Source organism: Patagioenas fasciata, chromosome 3 (assembly GCF_037038585.1).
Source record: "Patagioenas fasciata isolate bPatFas1 chromosome 3, bPatFas1.hap1, whole genome shotgun sequence".
Classification (NCBI taxonomy): Eukaryota; Metazoa; Chordata; class Aves; order Columbiformes; family Columbidae; genus Patagioenas; species Patagioenas fasciata.
Window position 1 is genome coordinate 73,850,700 of NC_092522.1, and position 22,872 is coordinate 73,873,571.

Here is a 22,872-nt window from a genome sequence, read left to right on the forward strand (position 1 = left end):
GTACAGTGCACCTAAAGGCTGGAAAGAACTCGTCAGTCTCCATTCCCTTCTTTACTCTCAGCAATGAAGCATGAGGTGGTAGATGTCCCATCCCTGGAGACATTCCAGGCCAGGCAGGATGGGGCTCTGAGCAGCCTGATCTAGTTGAAGATGTCCCTGCTCATTGCAGGGGGTTGGACTAGATGACCTTTGAAGGTCCCTTCCAACCTAAACCATTCTGTGATGCTATGTGAGAAATGCTGATGCGAAGTTTCCTGCAGCGACACCAGACAAAGAGAGATGGACAGATGCATACGGTGGTGAATACATGTTCACAAAATCCCTTGCTCTCACACACTCATGATCTTCCTTTCCTTTCTTCCCTTGTGAACTTTAAATGGGCTGAAGCCTCTTTTTTTTTTTTCTTTTTTTTTAATCTTTCCCCTGTTCTTCTCCTCCTGACACACCTTTTCCCTCACTGTCTAATTTTTGTCTCTAGTCTCTCCTGTTTCAGGCTTCTCCAGGGACTGGTGCTGCAGGGCAGGGCAGCCCAGAGGGAGGCTGGGCAAGGCAGCTGCAGACACTCAGTAACCCCTGCCAGATAAACCCTTCAACATCACACAGGTGCGTTGCTCCAGATTAATTCTGGAGTGATTAACCAGTTCAAGAAGGCAGTGGGGGACTGATTTTGTGTCCAAATGAGTGCAAGGAATATCAGGATATCTTAGCTAGCTTCTTGAACAGCACCTGGGGGACAGGCAAGATATCTGAGGGTGCTTAATGGCACCTATACTTAGACACCTTGGAAGGAATTGTAGGTCAATCACCTCGCAAGGGAAAGAAGTCCTCATCACAGCAAAATATTATGCCCTTGAGCCAAGATTTACACTTCAGAAAATTCATTTTAGGTGAAGAAAGCAGAAAGGAAACAGGCAAGGAAATGAAATGAACAACCCTACTTTCATAAAGCATTTTTTCTTTAATTTGAAAACATTATACAGGCATTACATTGCCACAGCCAGTCCATATAGGAGCATGCAAATATCAAAATGGAGAAAGGTTTGTTCAGCTTTTTGATGCAGGATTTGGGGTTGGGATTTTGTTTGCTTGGTTTTGGTTTTTGTTCATATTTCCATCTGCGGTGTCAAGATTAGTGTGCTTTATTATGGCATTTAACAATAAAATCCTACCCATGGGGTAAAATTCATAGTTGTAGCTAGCGCAGGAATACTAAATGGTTTTAAAAAAAGGAAAGAAAACGATACTACACGCTTGTCAAAATGTTAATAGCACAAGTTAGCAATCTCTACACTATACATTGAAACTTCTTCTTATGACACAGTGGTGCAAAATTTTCAATTGCTTGGTCTATCATCGTGTGTTTTGAAAGTTTATAGCTGGAGCAAAGACAAGGTCTGTCTCCCAGTGAAGGTTTTCATCCAGCAGCAGCAAATTACATCGGTCTTGCCAAGGGCTGCTCAGGGCCAGCAGTATAACCAAGTTCCAGCTTGTTCAGGCAAGGAGCTGTACGGAACTCGAGACGTCCTGCGCCACACGGAGAGTAGCTGCCAGTGAGAGAGCTGAACCTTTGCTGGTGCGTACTGAGGTCTCGAACTGCAGAAAACAAGCAGGTAGAAGTAACATTTTCCTCTGGTAGATGTCAGTTTTTCAGTGAACACAGTTCCTTGTAAAGCTATACTGCTGTTTTCCTCAGCCAGGTTATCCACCTTGTTTAACAGGAGACGCGGAGGGTGAAGCAGCCCCACTTCGCACATCAAACTCCTCCCGTGCTGCGAGTAACACGGGGTGGTGTTTGGGCGCAGAGGGCACACTGGCACGTCCACAATTTATTTCCGTACAACAGAGCCTTTTAAAATAGCCTCCAAAAACTGCTTTAGACGGCACCTCTCAGCCACCCACGGATAGCAAATCTTCGTATGCAAAAAACTCCCAGCCCAGGGACCTGGCCGGGAAGATGACTCCTGCCCAGCTGTTTCTGAGAAGACTCTAACAAACATCTACGAATTAGTGTCAGAAAAATGAGGAGGGGGAGGCGGAAGGACTACAAACATTTGGCTTAAAAATAAATACTAATAATGAAATTAACCAAAACAATTATGCAAAAGGAAGGAATTGTAAACTTGAAACAAACACACACGCACGCAATCCTCAAAAGTCTCAAGACCAGCACAGGGACTAATGCTCAGAGAAAGGTATTTAATTGGTACAAAAGGTAGCAAAAAAGACCAAGATGACAGATTCCCACTAGTGTGCCTCTGGGTACCTGAGGGAGCTGTGGTGGCTGTAACCAGAGCCCCTGCTCCTGGGGAAGGTATGAAAATCACAAGTTGAAGCCCCCCCAGGGCTTGACCTGAGGATGCTTGCTGGCCACTGCACGAGAGCTCCACCTGACCATGTGCTTCCCACCTGGACTTCCACCCCACAGACCCTACCTTGAGGTATCAGGTAATCTTTCTGGTGTGGTTTTTAATTGTTTTTTCTTTGAATCCCATAAGATTCAGACTTTCCTTAATATCCCCTGAATATGGACTCTGTTTTTCTGTGGGAATCCTTTTCTTTTTTTTTTTTTTTTAAATCCTCAGTGGTTTAAGAGAAAAAAGCTTGAAAATGTGAATGCTAAAAAGATTAAATAAACAGAAGGCAGGGAAAACAGATCATACATCTGTTATGAGTTTTAAAACAAGCCATCTTAAGCAAAGCTTTTGGGCTGATTTTGGGCATGGTTTGGCAATACTGCAGACCCTTCCCTCAGCTGCAGCAGGATCGTGGCAGACAGCCTGAACACAGTGGGACAGAAATCACCTCTTCTCCTCCTCCACAGCAAGAATTAGATACAACATACTTCTGCTGCTCAATAGCGTTTTGGCATTTGCCACTTCACGTATATTATGCATACATACTTCTCCCAGTCTGCTTCAGGGAAGTCCCTTCTATATTAAAGCAGAACACGACTATAAAAGATGAATGTTACCTCAGCAGAAATTCATCCTGCTTGGCTGAACTGTGTGGCCTTTCTAATCTCCAGAGTACAGATTGATTTTTTTTTTTTCTTTTTAAAATAGAAATAGGTAAGTTGTATTTTTCAAACACAAAGCCCTAGATTTTCACTTGATACAGGCTTCTTCAGCAGAATAACATTCAAATCAAATTCATCTTCTATGCCCACAAGCAAAATATTCATCAACGCTGTTGTAAACTCCATTTTCAAATACAATGAATGTATACATGGTTTAACATCGCTATTGTGTACTTCTTAATCTTCTTCCCTCTGAAGATTCTGAAGCATTTTAAAATAACTTGGTCCCATAGCACCCCTGTGAGGTAGGTAAAATATCAGTATTCCTGCACATACGGATCAGGAAACTCAGCCACATAGAAGGTAAGTCATGCCCAAGATCATGCAGAGATACGGCAGGTCTGTGAATAAAACCAAGCTTTCCTTGATCCCTCTCCTATCTGTTAGACATAAGACCATCTCCCCTTCCCTAATTTTAAATTAAAAATATATGATGGATGTTGAAATAATAATTTCCTTTTCTTGTGCCCTCGTAAGAGCAAACGTACAGGCAGAGGTGGATTTTCATGGCGGTGACTAAGAATTCTCCCATTCTGACAAGGCTCCTGCAGCAGAAGTACTATTGTGGAGCACACCCTTACTATTTTCGTATGTTTCCGGGAATGTAAGAAAACTGCTGAATTCTTCTGCTAGTTTTGTAATTAATGAAAAATAATTGGCAGCACCCTGCTGGTGTGAACGCCTTTGCACTAATGCAGCTACACCAGCAGATGGTCCAGTTTTTCTGCTCATGAATTCCTCACTTAATCTTCCTGATTTTTACAATTTGTGGATTTTGGTGAAAACCCAACACATTTCTAAGTAGCTATTGCTAGAATAATGAACCACAGGAGACTAAGCAAACTGGAACAGCAGAAGGCGCCCTCGATGCACTGAGTGTCCAAAGTAAGTGCCCTGATCCACATGATGTGTCATCTTACCACGGAGAGGTACAATACATAGGAAACTAGAAAATGTGTTTTTCTTTCTACAGATTAAAATTTAAAAAGTAAGAAATCTGTGTTAGTCACGACTACAGAGGAACTAAGTCCCTGTCACCTGATGCAGAACCTCAGCTGCTAGGAAATCTGCCATGGATCATAGAGAGGTCAATGCTTGAGTACTTCACTTCTGCAAATATAGAAAGGCTAAAATGCTCGCCTTATACCTATTCCTAGAATAGAGACGGATATTTAAGTTGTCCCTCCTCTGGATTCATGAACAGATTACCTAGAAAGGGCAACTAGACAGATAGCACAGATGAATTCATTGTCTTTCCTTCACCAAATCCAAGGTGCTAGCAAAAATGTGTCAGGGTGTTGCTATCATGAGTAACTCATATATTTTGTGCAAACAAACGAATTTTAGAGAGAAATTAACAGTGACTGCACAAGTGTATTTGCTGTAAAAAGGCAGCTTCTCCACAACTGGTGTGGCTTAGGCATAATATCGCTCAGTGGTGCAAAACCACCCTTCTATGAATTTATTTTTGCAATTTCAGCTTACATTTTGAGTATCTTTCACAGGTAGTTTGACATTAATGGATTGATATACAGCAGTTTGTATTACAAACATGCTGCTCAAAACACAGTCGAGGGACTGGCATCTCCTTTGCAATGAACACCCTGGAACAATTGATTTGTATTTTTATGAGCTTTCCTTATTTGCTACCTTGCAGCTCACCAGTGTAACTGCACCTGGTAAATACCTTTCTCTATGTACAATACAGAGATAATGGATATACGAGCTCCACTGAATCATCAGTAGGTGATCAACAGCCCTGGGTTTAAGCAACTCGAACGTGAGGCTCCTCTTCTGTCTCCTGCCCCAGGCTGGTGTATGTTACGGAAGGCTCCAGCTGGCCGGTGGCTGGCAGGTCTACAACAGGTCCTGAAGGGTTTCGAAACTGCTTGTACACCCGAGGATCCTGGGCTACGTAGGTGGACGTGGAGGAGTAGAGCACCAGCCCAACAAGGATAGTGAAGAATGACAACAAGTAAAGTCCTGAAAACTAAACAGAAGAGCAGAATCATTAGACACAACACCAGTTATCCCAAACTCATGAAGACCCACAGACAGCAGTAGGTACAGATCCTTGTCCTTGTTTTGGCACAAAAGGCACAGAACAAACCCCCTGTCACTAGGATGTCCATTTTTTATGGGATGTCTCTTCGAAAGCTGGTTTGCTCCCATCAGATCCTGTCTTCCATAACCAACAGCTACCTGACACCTTCCAATGGCCCAGGCATATTGAATATTGGCCAGGTGGGACTTGAGAAAGCTGTGTTCTGGTCATGGATCCAAAGCTGATTTTGTTGTGCTTTTAGTCAAGCCAACCACCTCTCTGAGTACAAGTTCCTCTGGCTCCAGTGTGGGGTACCATCACTCACAGTCTGATAGGTAGTAGACAAATCTGAAGTTAGCTACAGCTAAAACACAGGACTGTGAAGTATAACATCCCATTGGTTATATAAAAACATCATTAAATAAACATCAAAATAATTTAAATAAGCAGTTAAAACATGCATACTATCAAAAAAAAAAAAAATAAAGGCACTTAAAAAGCCCACCTGCAGCTTCTGGGCTTGTGAACAGAAAGCAGATGCTAGAAGATTTAATGTGAGTTCAGACAGGGTGAACTTCAGCTGTGAAACACGCTCGGGGTTGACCTTAACAGGTTTGAAAGTACGTCTGGAGGGCAGCTAACTGACAGCTCAAGTATGCACATTTTGGCACACCGCTCCACTAGATCAGAGGTCAACCTAAATTTTCTGACATATCCAGACTTAGTGTGCCTGGACTAAAAATACAACACAAATAACCTTTTGGCAACACGTTAGTTCTTGCAGGTAAAGGCAGGGATTTAAAAGTACAGACCATCAGATATTAGCTTTAGATACTGGGTTCCTGCTACAGGGGACACCAAAATGGCTTTAAGCCCATATGACTTGACTCCTGATCCTAGAATACAAGCTATTCCCGCCAGTTATTATTACACAAACAACGAGCTGCAACCTGTTATTAGCTGCTTTATGAGCTACTTCACTATTTTACATAAACGTGTTTGCAAGTCAGTCCTAACTGACTACGGTGCTTTGATGGATGCCAAAATTGTTTCCTTCGGATCATTTTAGCATGGCACAAAATGAATATACTGGACCATATTACCTTGGAAGAAGCTTTTTAGCAATTCTGCTTTTCATATTTAAAGCAGTACTCATTGTGGTTAAAGCAAATTTGACATAAGTTAACTCTGTAGTGACGTTAATCAGGTGTCATTAGACAACCTACAGAACCTGTGCCCAACTTCCCACCTGAGGAAGCATTTGACTTTTTTACAGAATCCACAGTATCTTTGAAAGCTTTAGGCACATAACCCATAGTGCTGTATGTTTTTGTTTCACGCAGCTACTATGCATGTTTTAGAGGGGAAGCACCATAATGGGAAAAGTTTAAAGGGTAGGAAGCATTCTGCTTTTCATCAACTGTTAATTGCTTTTTTCCAAGAATGTCACCAGGTCTTCACATGTCATCTGGCAGTATGATTTGATGTAATCATCCACCAGGCACAAAGACAGCATCAAGCCTCATTGTGCCTATGCTGAAGGATTCCCCCCGCGTTACACAGCTGTGAAAGGACTGTTTAGGCTTAGATCTCCCTCATGTGGCAATCGAACCCAAGTTAATAATTTCAAAGCGTTTTGCAATTGATCCTTTTTGCCTTTTTCAGTTCAAATTTTCTTTCAGCGCTTTTCCTCCCTTTTCCTCTTCGCACGCTGAACTTGGGTACCACTTGGCAGCTGTGAGCTCAACTAAGCTAAAGCAAAACTCGAGAGCCAAATGCACCTCATCTCCCAAACTGGGAACTAGTTTTCTAGTTTCCCACTGTCCCTCCTTATGCCTGAATTTCTCACCCTGGCCAGCCAGCTGGCTTGCTCCACTGCATCACCAGAGTGCCAGCCGGACTTGTGATTGCCTTGTGTCCTGCTGTGAGGAATCTGTGGGGCTTCCAGCAGCTAAATGTGCCCTTTTTCTTGCTTTAGGAGCCGCCCTGCCAAAACCATTTCATTTTTGCTTTATTTAGTGGCTTCAGCTCTACTATATCTCCCTCCTCCTGGCCACATCTCTCATTCTTCTCTCAGGGGCTTCTAGCCAGTGGGCTCTTTTGCCTAATAATATTCTCTCCATGGGAGTATGTTCCCCAGTGGCAGCTCTCCAGCTTGGGAGAACGGGTTTGGACATAGCTGGGGAAATCTAAACCAAGGCCTGTGACTCATTTGTCTTTGTTATCTCTGCACAGCTCATGCAAAGAGACCCGGATCCTGACAAGCCTATAACGATTCCATTTTTCCCTAGAAACAAGCTAAGGTTCAGCCTGAGCTGTGGTAGCTCTCTGCAGCACTGAAGCACAAGTGTTGTTAGTAAGGCTGATATAGGAATATATACTGTGGGTATATGAGAAATCTCTGTTTTTTGTCAATATCCTGTCAGATTGACCCAAGGCACCTTGCAATCAATGGGTATTTTCCTCCTCTTAAAACAGCAGTGAATCCAGCAGTGTGATGGGAGGATGAAGAATTAGTTCATCAAATCCAAAATTTGTTGTTCACTGTACTGTGTTCCTCATATTCCAGCTGAAATCTTTCTATTTTATTGAAGACAGGATTTCCAGGTACACTCTACTGCTATGTCTACATGTAGGTTTTGGAAAGCTTTTTTTTATCTAGACCTGCAAACCTCATGTGTGGAGATTCACTATTAATAGACAGTAAAAGAGATGCATTCAAAACCAGCAGAAAGAGCTATTTCTAAGAAATTAAGCGAGATAAGAACATTTTTCATTGCTACACTCTACACAACTGCAGTACCAAACCACAGGCGCTCAAGAAATTCCTCTCTTTGGCTAAAAAGCTACTTGAGAATGATATTGTGCTTCATTTTTCTGACTTATCTCTCACTTTCCACAGAAACATATTTCCTCTAATAAAAAAAAATTTTTTAAATATCCAGATTTGTATGGCTCTCCAAATCCTACTTCCATCCACGCTAAACAGGATAACCGTAAGCTGTTCAAAAAGTAACACGGTCAGAAATTGTTTAGCTCAGATTAGCTAATGGGTGTCACACACCCTAGAGTAAGCAACCAAAAAAATAACTCATATTTCTACATCTTTAAATAATTTTACTATAGATTTTGTATCTACACATATAGGTACATATGTATATAACCTTGCTTGTGTAGTTTATTGAGAAAGCAGATGACTTTGTGATTAAATCAACGACCTAGCATTTTTAAGTTCTGGGATTGATTTTCAGTCTATGAATTTCTTTTGTGAATGACAATGATTTTAGATGACCCTCAGTTTATTACACATTTAAATGAGACAGTAACACTTAGTTATTGAATAAAGATGGGTTTAGAGAATAAAAATGGGAAATGGGACATCACCCTCTGAGGAGAAAGCAGAGATCTCCTTGTCAGAGAAAAACTGTCTTAATTACACTAACATTTTAGATTTTATCACTGACACAAAAGGCATCTGCCAAAACTTACTGAGTAGTCAAATCAAATAGCTAAATTAGCCCTACAGATCTTACCGTAGCTGCTCTGCTCTGACTTTGGGGTGTCTATAAACACTTTCTCAACCAAAACTATTCAATATGGAACATACAATGATATTTGCAACGATTAAAAAATTAGGAAAACATAAAAAACATGTCATCTCTAGACATTATTTAATACCTGTGGTGAAAATAGCTTATGCTAAACTACTGATAATTTTCAGCATATAAAAAGCACATTTTAGGTACCTGTCAATTTGAAGATAAACATACAAAGCAAATCCTAGACAAATGTAATGAGATAAAATGTATTGCAAGATTTGCTCAGCCTACCAAAACCCGCATTGATTCTGGGTGAGCGAATGCTTCTGCTATTTCTCTCAGAGACATTCCTCAGGGACCCAGTGCCTGAATGCATTTGCCCAGTCAGGCTCAGCAGAAGAGTGAACAGCACCTGATGGCTCAGCTGCAGGAGGGGGGTCTCGGTTCTCACTCCCACCTGTGCTGTTGCAAAACCCACCACAAACCACTGCAGTAGAAACGTCTGGCTGACCACAGAAAATACATGGTGGAATCAGCCTGACCTTCTGTTATTCATGCACAAATTCTTTTACATTAAAGAAGAACTCAAACATAACTGCAGGATTTATTTTTATTTTTATTTTTTTTTTAATAAAACACCTTACAGGAATACTAAAGGCATCTGATAACTTCAGATTTTTAAAAACCCAGAATGCACAATTAAGGCTTTCAAAGCTCACTCTCTACTATTTCTTATCCTCCACTTCTTCTTACCTCTCCATGCAAAACTTGTCTTTCATATACCCTTAAACCATTTTGGCTAAAACAGTACTACTATTTCCACTTGAGAGTCTTGTGCTTTAAAGTAATCCAGTTGAGAAGATTGGTGCAAAATAAACTTCTTGGTGGGGAGCAAACAGTGCATCTGATTTCATCGTTTTGAACAGTGATAAGACAATAACAGTAGAAGAAAAAAAGAAAGAAAAAAATCATTCAGAAGGCAGTAAATTCATGCTTGGGTCTAGAGAGAATGAGTTGTTCTTTGGTCCACAGATCATGAATGCAGAAGGGAAAGCATGGAGAAAGGGCACAGAAGAATCGCTGTATCCCAGCTCAGAAATGCTGCTCTGACAGACTGACTGCTGCAGTGGGAATTTGTGGACAAGTATTTCTGACTGTCAGAGATGGCCACGTCCACGTTACTACTGACACTAGGGCAAAACAATATCCAAAAGTGACAAAAACAGACAGATCTGAGTCTCCAGAAACGCCCCCACAAAGAAACTCAATTATTTGCTAATTTTGATTTTTCACTCAGCTACCACAATAATGATCATGACTGTTATTATTTTGGTTATGAAAATGCAAATTCTCTTTTACTCTGTCTATTAAACTGGAAACAGTCTGCAGGAGCAGACTATGGGAGCTGCGGCACTCCAGCTCCATTTGTATTTCACAACAGCAGGCACAGACTGAATCTCCTGGTAGGTAGCATGAAGCCCCACACCTAGCCTATGGCAAACTAACTCTGCTTTTTAAGTCTTCAAAAGGAATTTTTTGTTACATGACTAACTGAAAATCTAGAATTGTCATGCTTCATATATTCAGTGATAAAGAATGAAATGGAATAACTACCTTCTCCTCTACCTTCTCTAGAAATTCTCCACATTTTGACAAAAATGAATAAAGAAATGAGGTCCATGAATTCAAATGTTAAATCTTACAGAGAAGCTACCTCCTCAGGATAACACTGATGAAGAGGGACAAAAATGTGCATATCAGGTGGAATTAATTTAATCCCGTATTTCTGTTGACATCCTCCATGCTCTCCAGACAGGCAGTTCCCACCAGTGTCTTATTCCAATCAGTGGGTCTGTGCAGTCTGATGAACTTCTCTGTTTTCTGAACTAATTCTGTTTACAGCATACACTGCAGAGTCAATCAAAGCTAAGGCAAATAAGGGCTCCTGCACCAACTGATTTCTTTTCCCCCTGGGTAATTTCACACATGAGTACCTGAGCAGGCTGAGCTAAGGGAGTTAAAACCAAATTTTTCTCATTATCTTTTATATAGCAAAGACACATTTCCACTTGGTTTGATGAACTGATCGAGAGACTGAGCTGCTTTTCACACTGTTTTCACCTCCACTATAGCAAATGAAGCTCGCTGTGACCAAGCGCAGTTATGCTGCGGGATGCAGACACTCTCCAGCCAACAGCAGTGCCAGGAGGAGTGAGGGATCTGAGAGCTCTGAACTCACATGGTGCTTTCACTTGCGTAGCTGGGTGTTACAGACGTATTACTATATTAATAGGAACAGGAGCCAGCATTCAAGTCATATCTCATAGTGCTCTCTGGTGACTCCCTCGGCTCACACTCATGAGGGTCTGGCCAAATTTGTCTTATGCTGGATCTATGACTCACTCAAACTGTTGCAGACTATTTTTGTGCCCATCTGCAGGGAAGCTGCCTCTGTTTCTTCCTACCGGGGAGAAAGGGACACTCTCTGTGGGATTCAGAGTCTGCCCTGCTCTTTATCAGGAGAACAATCTGCTGGTTCAGTCTCAATTACTGCTGTCTGCCTTCAGGGCTGAGAGATAAAGACCCAGTTTTTGGCTGGTGACTGATCCCAGGTGAGAGTTATGGGCAGAATATTTCCTAGGGATATTTAGACATCTTTCCAAATGGACTGCAGAAGCTCCAGGAAAGTGATCATACATCTCTGTCATCAACAGAAATTGGGATTGCCACTAACAGTGAAATACAGTATTTTGTAAAACCTAAGTGGCACCAAACACCAGAAGGGCTGCTGAGAGTTTTCCAGACCGTGTTCAAACAGATAGAACTTGTCCACATGTCCTGCCAGATGTCTCAGATCTTTAATCCCTGAAGGGATGCAAACCACTGATATATGGTTTAGCATGCCTTCTCAGCCCTCCAACTGCAGGTACCAAGGGGTGCTGGACACCTTCAGGAACAATGATAGCTTCTGTGCAGTGAGTCTGTCCACTACCAGCAGGACTGCATTATCTTCACACTTAAATGATCTCCAGCTATTTTCAAGGCAAACTGTGAGGACATAGTCCTTCTTCCACATCCTTGTTCTTTTTTTTCCTGTCCCTTGGCTGTCACATAAGAAGTTTTTCACTGGATGAAGGAGGCTTAAGCTGCAGGGCATGCCTCAACACATCATTTTTGCTCATGCCAGCCAGAATGCCCAGCAAGAAGCATCTGGCTTGCTTCAATGACAGTGAAAACCTGACATCAGCCACATTGCCATTCGGTGAAAACAAAGAAGCCAAAGGAAGTTTTGCCTCTGTCATTTCACGCATGAGAGAAAGGCCGTACTACTCAATTCCTGCTGCCTGCTTGCATCCTCAGTGTGGTCCAACTCAAACGAAATGCTGCCCATTACTGTGGCTAATCAACTGCTGCTTATACTGAATTGCAAATGTTGCATAGAAATTCTGATGTGAAGTAATCATATGACACCTTTTCTGCATTTTCCAGTTGATTCTCTAAGATCCTGTCTTAGTGCTTGCATGTTTTACTGTAGTTAAAACAGTATTCCATGCCTTCTGTCATATAGCAGCACCTTCTTTTTCAAGTCCTTGCATGTCATCTGCCAGTGGGCACAGTTTAACTGTTAGGACTGTGGTGAGTGGGAAAGTCCTAAGCTCTTCAATGCTGGGGCTATCTACACAGGAGAAAAAGGAGGAAGGGGTTAACAGGAAAATGTCACCACAGATTCTATTAACATTAGGGAAACTTCATAGTTTTCTTGGAATTCATTGGTGGAATTGAAAAAAAAAAAACTTATGAAGAGAACTGACGGCATTTGGAGAAAAATCTCAGAGGTTGATGTTGGCAGTTGTAAGGCACATACTGGTTTTGCACAAATCTGCATGATGTCATGCTTTGCAAATAGTATAATCAGAAAAAATTTATAATAGGCTGTCCTTTCTAAATACATGCCTGCTAGGGCAAAATGTTTCTGTGAAATGGCTTATCTTCCTTTTCTGAGAGCCAGGAGAGATGGGATAGCTGCTTTCTCTTGTTTCCCTTTGTTGCCTCCGCCATCAGATGTGGAGAAAAAATGAGCCCATGTTCAGTACCCCTGCGGTACCAGCAGTCTGTCTAATTAAAAAGTGCAAGGTAGAATGAGTTCTGCAATCTGTTTTAATCTTATCTACATAGAAAAGTGATTTTTATGTGAAGTTAAAACACTTAAATCACACTTGTCTAATTTCCTGTAAGCATCCTTACTGTGGGATAAAGGGGCTTAATTTCTGGTTATTTTATATCAGTCACTTGGTGAGAGAGTGGTAAAGCAGTTATCCTTTTAAATGTTCTTAATACTAAAAGGAGGAGCACAACAGAAATGCTTATAAAAATAAAACCAGTTCCCCTCCTCACTTTCACCTTTCAATAGTCTTTTCTGTTTTGCTCTATCAGCTCTCTGTTGCCATTTAACTTTCTGGTTTTGTGTGTAAGTATTTAGTATCACAGCAGCTGTCTGCTGTACTTGATTCTGTATCACTGTATATGAAGCTACCTGTCTTCAATGTGTTCAAAACCACAGCTGAAATAATTGATTAATCTTGGATCCTTTGTTTATATTTTTCTGCTGAACCTAACAATATATTCCAGCAGTAATGCTCTCCCAGAATGGCATTCTTTTCTCTCTGCCATACAAATGGGGAACACTCCTATGCAGAGAAACAAGAACGTGCAGCTGCTGTTGCCCTCACCACGAGGGGCTATTTGAGCTGTCTGGAGGGACCCTGACACAGCTGTTTTGCATCAGGGCTCTCTGTGCTTTGGTGTATTTGCTGCAGCCAACCTGAGGCCAAACTTCAGGAGCTCCACGAGCTCCCAGCCAAGTCAACTCACAAGACAGGAGCACAGGGGAATCAAAATGGAGAGTACGTCCTAAGACGTCAAATCCAATGGCCCAATACTGCGTACAGTCAGATCACATATTCCATCTGGCAGATAAGCCCTGTCCTCCTGAAAGCGTTATTGGGGTTTTTCTTCATTCCCCCCTAATCTATTTGAAGTCTGTTCTGAGACCTTCCTGCTATGATAGCCAAAACATCCCCCTAAATTCTGTTCCAAATTCATGCATGTTTAGTTTCCACACATATGTTCCTATGTCTATAGCTCAAATGAATCTCTTTTCCTCCCTGTGAATTTATAGTTTAATTTATAGCATAGTCCCTCTTGGTCCACCAGAAATCAAAGCTATGCTACAAACAACAAACATTTTTCAGGATTTGAACATTCAGAACATTGTTAGCGGACAAACACTCTGTCAAGGCTTTGGAGCAGATAAGACAAAAAGCTCTGTTTGTCCCTCTTGAGCTGGCCAAAAAGCTCTGTAGCTACAGCTAGCAGAGTGTTGCCCTGTGATGGCAAGTTGTCCTGTCCTACGGCTTTAGCCCTTCTCCATCAATACTAGAAACACCTGGTCTGACCCATTTGGAAACAGCTTTGCCACAACTGTGCTCAAATTCCTCCCATCTGTTGCCACAGACATTACCTCGCACTTCGTGCTTCATTGCATTTCTCAATGTCATCCAGTTCTTGTTGCCTGATTATTTTAATCCTTCTTCCTACTGAGGGTGCCAGAACTATTACTAGAGTCACTACACAAGACCGGTCTTCAGACCAACTCTTCGGGATCTCCAGCAGTGAGCTCCTTCCAGCAAGCTGTTTCCCTCTAAGCACATTGCCTTGTTCTTTATTCTCATTAGCCAATTTCTTAAGTATCTCCTTGTCTTTATGGTGCTAATCCTGTTCCTTAGCTTAATTGGTAATTTTCTACACTTCACCATACAAAAGCCTTACAGATTCGATCTACCATTTGACTTTTGTCTACAAAAATCTGTTAAATTATCAGACAGACGTCAGATTTAGATCACATAATTTACCTTCTGTGAACAAGGTTGCATTTTATCCGGTTTTCCATTTAGCTTCATTTCCTTAATTACTCCCCCTTGGTGTCTACTTCTGATTTTAGTTTACTGCCTACTTCGTATACAGTTCTTCCAACTGTCTATATTCCCAAGCTTGATAGTATTCAGGTTATTGTGTTCTGTTTCTACTTCTGATGTAGTTGTTTCCATTTCTATTGATTATTGTGCATTATCTTAATATTTAACTCTCATCTTTCCTGAATATGACAGAAGGTCCCAATTTTGTTTTGGTGCCAAACTAAATGTTGTTTAATTTTGGCCTCTGCTGTTTTTGCATAGTGAAACTATTTCTTCTCTTCATATACAAGATGAACTTTTTGCTCTTTCACTTTCTTCGTAATTGTCAAGCTTGGTTTATCTTTTAGAGCAAGTGGGCTTTACTCCATTTTCAGCTGCACAATTAAGTTTTCTTTTGTGATTATTCATTATTCCTTATTTCGTCTTTATTTATTTCTAACAATTTTTAAAGGGATAGTTTGTCCAGTTGCATCTGGAGGTCTCCTTTACAAGTTCTCTTGTAAAAATCCAGATTACTTTGAATCAAAGCTATTTCAAATCTCCTTCAGACTGATTATGAGCCTTTCAATCACCTGAAAGAGCAGATAGTTGTGCTTGCTAAACTTAACACATGCAGGTGCTGGGAAGAACTCCAGAACTTTACTCCAGTTAATTAAGATAAGTTGCTTAGCAGCAGTGCTGATGACAAGCATTTATCCCCTATCATTGGTTTGAAAGCTTCCAGTTTAGCGGGAAGGGGGAGTTTAGACAAAAAGAATATGCTTTTTGAAGACTTTCTAGCAGTTAATAAAATATCCTACTGCTTAGATTGAAATTATGTAGAAGTTATGTCTTCTGTCTGCCTGTTGAGCCATTCCTCCATTGTGGTAGGAAATAGAAGGTAAATTGGATGCTTTAACACTGTATGTATGTAGCATTCATGGATCTGCCTGGTAGGAGGCACGACTGGATTAAGCACTTCAATCCAGTTGGTTAGTCAAAACAGATTAATTCATTAATTTCCAATTTTACCTATGTTTCTTCCCAATGGCTCATGGACCACGTGGATGGCCAGGCATAATTCTTAACACGCTTCTAAAATATTCTACCTTCTTTTCTGGTAACTTCTGAAAACAAGGACTTGCTCAATTCTGCAAGAAATCTCCAAATTTATAATGCAGCTATTGTGTTTAACCCTTAACATTTGCTTTCAAAGATGATTCTGTCTAAATCTCTGAGGAACTTCTAGTCTTTGTTTCCATAGGCTAAGGTGGAAATAGTATTAAATTTGAGGAACCTTAATCTGAAAATACTTGTAGATTTTCAGTATCTGAACCTTATTTAAGCTTTTGAATGCAGCTGCTGCTTTGCTAATTCATTACTTTTTTTGACTGTCTCCTCTGATGTGCAAATTATTGCTGAGGTATGTAACTTGACACATTCATTGTAATCCCTTGTCTTCAAAAGTATGCTTGACCTCAGAAATGCTGAGGTTCTCATTTAATTTTTTTCCCCACAAATAATTATGAAGCTAAGCCTCTTGGTCTTTGTTTTCATATTCATTAACTATCATTTAGAAAAAGCATGTTGTTGGTAAGAGCCATCTCTTTTAATAGGATGCCTTTGTTATGTTTTTCTGTCTGCACTTTTTCTTGTAATAAAGAAAAAGGCAGTATTGTTACAATATTTTTTGCTTTCTGCAGTCCATTTGAACCATTTTCTTGTGTATTGTTCCACTCTCCCAATTTCCCTTTTTCAATCCATACTAACCACCACCTCTAAAAACCAAATGGTTTTGTTGAAGATTTGCCATTCAAGAGTTAATTATTTCCATTAACAAGAAGATTTTCATTAATATGTCTGCACTTACATAGTGGGTGAGAATATAAGCACTTCACCTTTACCTTCCACCTGACTCCATTACTCTTTCCAAAACAATATTTGTTTCCTTCAGAGTGTAAGAATTAAACTTCATAATGTACTCTTGTGGTATATTTAAGCAATCTCTGAACACCTTTTTCCTTATATCGAAACACAAAAACTAATTCAAACAAGGTAATGTGAGATGACTGTTATTTGTCTCCAAGTGCTCAAACCCATTGTTACGATATTTGGCTTTTTGCATTTCTTAAATATAATAATATTCAATTATTAACTCCAAATGAAAATGATTGACAAATGGAGGCGTTATGCTAAATATAAGGATATTGTTGCATGTTCCACCAGTACAATGCTGTTGCCTGCCTTTGATGCTACAGTGCTCATGTGTCTGGAGTGTTGTTGAGCTTGGGGACAGAGGAGACTGGTGGGATTGCCTGTTCTGACTGCAGACAGCAGTGCCTTCGAATTACATACAAAACGAAACAGCATCCTGAATTGCACACTCCCGCAGTTCTATTACCATTTCTCACTAGTTCCCTAAACACAGCTCCCTCTTACCTACCTGGCTAATAAAGTGATGAAGACTCAGCATTCTGCAAGGAGTTGAAAGTTCAGGTCCCATGACAGTTCAAGCAGTCAAAGTACATTCCTGTTTATTTATCCACGTTCAACTCATTCTCCAAAGACAACTATTTATTGAAGACACTTAAGAAAGAGTATTTTATAACTGAAAGCATTGCCGACCTTCAGCATAACATTGTCCATATAGAGAAATGTCAGTGTTGGACTCTTAAAACTCTGTGGTTCCTCTTCATTTTGTATGAAAAATTAGAGGAAACAAATAGGTTCTATACTAGGTCTCAAAACCTTTGCTCATGATTTAGTTTGGAAAATAACAACTTCTTGCTATAAGGTAAGGAAACTGTTTCCCAGTGCCTTGTACATCAGAGCACTGAAGGAGTTCATTGCAAGCAAGTCTGACCATCAATTTAAGTAGATTGTACAGGTAGATATTCTATTTATTTTCTTTCTCTGGAGACTGTCTGTGAACAGGCTGATTTTACACATTTGTTTACTACAGTTAATATTTACATTATTTTTTATTTCATGTATTCTTTTGAGTAGTCACTATCCATTAAGCACTTTGCTATCCAGTATGACCAAAGGCACCACATAGTGGTGCTTTTTTTTTTCCTGACTGGTTGGATTGTCAGTATAAACTACTTCTTACTGCAGTCTGAAATTGGTTCTACTTAGTGATTATATGAGTTTCAACTGGACTCAAACATCTTTTACACAAATGAAAATTTAGTTGCTTACCTGCCTTACACAGGTATTTAAAAAGAGCATAAAAGCTCTTTAGAAATTGCAAACAAATACTTTTACATTTTAATACTTAATGCTATGTAGGATGATGTGATACTGAGACATAACAAGATTTGATGCAAAAGTTACAGACAATAAAAAGGGGAGAAATGGAGAAAGAAATATGACCATCTAATAATTGATACAAAAATGCAAAAATCCTACTATCATCACTTGACAACCAGGCATGGAGCAGCAAGGCACAGAACAGTCCTATTGCCAGTAAACTCTGTTAACCAGGCATTCACTAAGAATATTAAGGAATCTAAATTATGTAGTCAATAGAACATAAACCCATGCATAGGTAGGCAGATCAACTCCCAGCTGTTCTCTTGCTGTAAATATGAACTAGTTCCTGGCTAGGAAACCAAACCATTGTTCGGTAATTAAAGAAAAACATTTCTAAATGGAGAGGAGAAGTAGAAACTGAAGCTTTTTCAAGAACAGAAATCCTTCACTTGTTTCTCTTAGGAAACACCTATAGCTGTTTTTTCTAAAGTATGTTTGCTGGAAACTCTGGCACCTGCTGGATGCAGCTGCCAGGATTATCTCCATGGCAGATGCCTGGATGCCTTGAAAGCTCCTTCTTGTGATTCTGGGCTGCCTAGTGCAGGACTGATATTTTTTCTCCTGCTTCCAGAATCCATGAGCTGCATAACTGGTGTTTTCTCATACTTGAGATCTTCCAGTCCTGGGATACCTGGCCAAAAACATCGGAAACCATGTGCCACTGTGACATCTTAGATGAGTGAGTAAAACAACAGTCAGGGACTGAGAAATGCCAGCCTATGTTTCCTTGGGACCATACTGAAAACAGGATGTTTTCACTTAGCACTTCTGTTTTGATAATTAGGCGTTTCCAACAAAAACGTATTTTGCTAGAAAACTCCTAACCTGTTCTGTTGTGAGCTGTATTCTGAGACCAAAAAAACCCAAAACAACAACAAAAAACCCCCAAGCTAAAAGCCCTGAAAACAACCTACAAAAAATTTGACATTTATGATGAGCAACTGAAAAAATGTTATTGAAATTGAAGCTTTCATCACAACTTCTGCAATATGAATGCCACTTCTTTTACACTCTTTTTTGATGGCTCCAAAACAGTGAGTATCTGTGTTTCACTATTCATGCTTTGCAACTAATGAATCTATTGCAAGATAGAAGAGATATCCTTTTAACAACACAGGATTTTCAGAAAGCTGCCATATCCATCCTGTGTTGTTAAAATCTACTGTCAGACTGTGCAACATCTTGGTAGGAGTAATTTTGTTTTCCAGCTTCTACTCTCTTGTGTCATTTTACTTCATAGCTGTTTTATTGTACTGCATTCTGCACCATCACACAAACAGTGAGCGGCTGTGGCCATTTCTGTCACAGGAATGTATATTCAAGTGTGACCACAGACACTCCGGACTCCTTTCCCACTCAAGGCTGCTCTTCAAATATGGAAGCCTAACTATTTTCTAATTGGTTATTATTTGGAGGAGAAAATGGCAATAAATAAATAAAGGAATTTAAAGACATCTGAAAAGCAGCTTTTAAAATGCCACTTAGGTGAAAGGTGCACAGACAATACAGCTTCATGGGAATGGAACTGTTGAGAAGGAGTCCCACTAAAAGAAATTTGGTAGTTTGGAAAAGAAAAGGAAACACTCATGTAGGTTTCTGCACATTACCACTGGCATAAAAAATTAACTATTAATATGGTTTATCCTCATTATTATCAGAGGCTCGAAAGCCTTCACCAGGATAAATGCCCTGAGAGATTAAATTCCATTCAACTAGAGGACTTATGGGTCAAGCAGCTTGCATATCTGATATTTCACCAGGAAAATAATCCTGAAGTATATGACTGAGGAAGCAATAATACAGAAACTAGTTGTTTAGACTGTGCTGCCTGCTCTACTGGAAATAATGATGCGCCACTGACAGAACCACTATAAAAGTTTAAAATACACAAATGTCAGTCCTCTAACAAGTGCAAGCAAAGAAAAGGATCTTACTGACTTCAGCTTATACTTGCAGATAAGTTTAAAAAAACCAAAAAGCGAGAACATAATTTGAAGTATTTTCTCAGCTTGGTTAGATGATTGGGAAAAGTCTCTCAGGTGTTTATGGATGGCTGCCAAGTAAAAATCAAACTAATAAACAAACAATCCTCCTCCAAACCAAACCAATTCTACCTTCTGCTCTCAAACCACAGACATCATATTCATCCTCCACGAACAAAAAAATAGGACAGTCTGAAGCATATGGAATCACAATAAGGCATGGTCTTTATTCCCACAGTCATGAAACTGTGACTTTTTTAAGGTTATTCCTGGAGTGGCAGACTTTCCTAATTTAGGAAAATGAATTAACACCCACTGAAGTCTGCAGAAAAGCTCATACTGGCTTCAGTGATTTGGATCAGGATGGTAAAGCACATGCTCCTAATTCTTCTCCTTTGTTTCCAGTAAGGGCTAATTTCATCTCATTGAAGCCTGTGTAAATCCACAGTTTATGGGCATTGCTTAAGATCTGTGCTGGTAAAAATTAAATTGGAACCGATTGCCCTCAACTTGTACACCCTCTTCTCCATTATGTTGAAAATGACTTTTATGGCTTGTTTCTGATGTAGCAGGAAGGCTGTCATCTGCTCCCTTCCATTGGAGGGAGTTAGCATTGAAACATCATTTTTAGAAGCATCAGTAAGCAGCAGTAAATGCGGTTTCAACCAGCATAATTTCAGATTTATAGTGCTGAAAGGTTTTGAGTATAAAGTTTATCTGTGTAGCCAACTCCTTTGTCACAGATACTCTCTATGATCCTAAATCAAGATGAATGACTTCTTTGATTTACTATGTAATATATGCATTTTCTTCATTTGGTACTTCAAATTGCTACTATATCCAGAAATCCTGAATTTTTATAGCTGCATCTTGGATAAAATAATGAATGAATTTGCCAAGGCAGAACATAATTGATTGTGCTTGGCTTGCTAGGTAATGATATAATATAGTGTGACTCAACCTGCTGGTGCAGAACACAATCAGTATGCTGGTGGAAAACATAAAATAAACTGCTTAGATTATTTAGTGAGAACCCAATTTGCTTAGAATGACTAAAGCACAACATAGAGCTGGCAAATGAAAAGTAGGAACTTTTGAAAAATCACATAAAAATAAAGCTAAGGCCGAGACTAAAATGTAAAAAAGAACACCTTCTAAGCAAAAAATAACTCTGCCCCATGAGGGTGGTGAGGCACTGGAACAGGCTGCCCAGAGAAGCTGTGGTCGCCCCATCCTTGGAAGTGTTCAAGGCCAGGTTGGATGAGGCTTTGAGCAACCTGATCTAGTGGAAGATGTCCTTGCCACTGGCAGGGGAGTTGCAACTACATGATCTCTAAGGTCCCTTCCAATGCAAACTGTTTGATGATTCTGTGATAAATCCAACCAGATGAGGTGCAGAGAAGAACAGAGAGGTGCTCAGAGGAACAGGTAAGATTTTGGCTTGCTCTGATTAGTGAACTAGAGGAAGAGAGAGGATATGGTTGTTCTCTATTGATGTACCAATCGAGTAAAACCAGCCACAAGTAAATTTATGCTGGAAATAAGAAGGTTTCTAGTTGTTGGAGGAGTGATGTTCTGAGACTGTATCCCAAGGAGAGCAGTGGAGGTAAAAACCCTAAATAGGCTGATCTAGGAGTTTGATAAGAGTTTGTGAAGAAGATTGCATGAAATGGTTAGCTGCAGGAGAATGAGATTTTCAAACAGTTTTCTAATCAGAGGAGTAAGGGGCAGAAGGTCCAACCAGCTACTTCAGAGGTGGAACTTGATCGGTTTATTAGGACAGATGATGAGACCTTGCTTTCAACCAGAAAACCTTGCAGAGTCTCTCCTCCTGACCACTTTTTCAGTACAGCTCTTAAAGCGGGAGCCAAGGTGCCACTGTGGTCAACAGCTGACATGCACATACAGTAGAAAGACAGGCGGTCAATGAGGTTGAAAATTCTGCCTTCCTGGCTCTGTCAATGTATCAAACAATCAAACACAGGACAAAACTGAAACCTGTTATGTATCTTCTGCCTTTCAAGTGCCTGAAATTTAAGGTCTGCATTTGCAAAACTGCTTTTTTTTTTTTTTTTTTGGTCAGGTTTGAGTGATGCTGAGCACAAAGCTTTCCAACACCTTCTGCCTTTTGAGTTTCTGCCTCTAAAAGGAATTTGATTTTGCTAAAGCAACACCACAACTATTTCCAGAATTAAACTTGTCTGTATTTTATTGTGTAACAGAAGACATTTTGATTAAAAAAAATAGACTATTTTGCTATAGGTATCAAATAATGTTGTTAAGAGAGGATAACAACTTTCAGCTAATTTTAGCTAGTGTCAAACACTTTGGATTTGAAGTGTGGGGCAGAAAGAACTAGGAACCAAATTACCATGAGACAGACCTGCAAAGTAGCAGACAACCTTTACATTTTGTTCTTAGCAAAATTTTTGTATCTTGTATTTGCTTTCCTTCTGCCTGCAAAATTCTTAAAGCCATAAAACCAAGATAAAAAGGCAATATGGAAAACCAATTTTATGCTGGACTCAGAAGCTTCGAACTTCCACTGTCTCATTCATATTGATGTACGTACCACTAGTATCACAAAATCTGATTGGGGCTTGTTAGCTACTCAGTATTTTAAAGCTTTCACTTACCTAACACTTCTCTGGGCCACCATTTTAGCTATCAAGTTACCTTTCTCTTATGAATAAGTTATGGTTCAAAGCAGTTGCCTCCTGCACCCTGATGCCACTTGCATGCAATGGAGACTTGGGGGGATATTTGTGAACAATCAAGTGCCATTCCTTGCAATTGGAGACCAAATATGTGTGTATACAACACAATATTTTAAGTATTAGAGGATCCGACAGGTAAAAGTTTAACTTCAACACAAATTTGCTGTATATTTTGGCATTTACACTTAACAGGCAAGCCATTGGTTTCGCTGACAAGAAAGGACAATTATAAATCATAAATTCAG

The 22,872-nt window shown here is 40.0% G+C and overlaps 1 protein-coding gene across 1 annotated transcript in view; it reads right to left on the reverse strand.

The window, feature by feature from the left end:
- Positions 1 to 938: 938 nt before the first annotated feature.
- SLC35F1 (solute carrier family 35 member F1) overlaps positions 939 to 22,872 on the reverse strand; it is a 239,844-nt gene continuing 217,910 nt past the window's right edge. Inside the window, exon 8 of the mRNA XM_065834476.2 lies at positions 939 to 5,066. Within this exon, the coding sequence (XP_065690548.1) occupies positions 4,842 to 5,066 (225 nt within the window). The 3' untranslated portion in view covers positions 939 to 4,841. The remainder of the gene's footprint in view (positions 5,067 to 22,872) is intronic.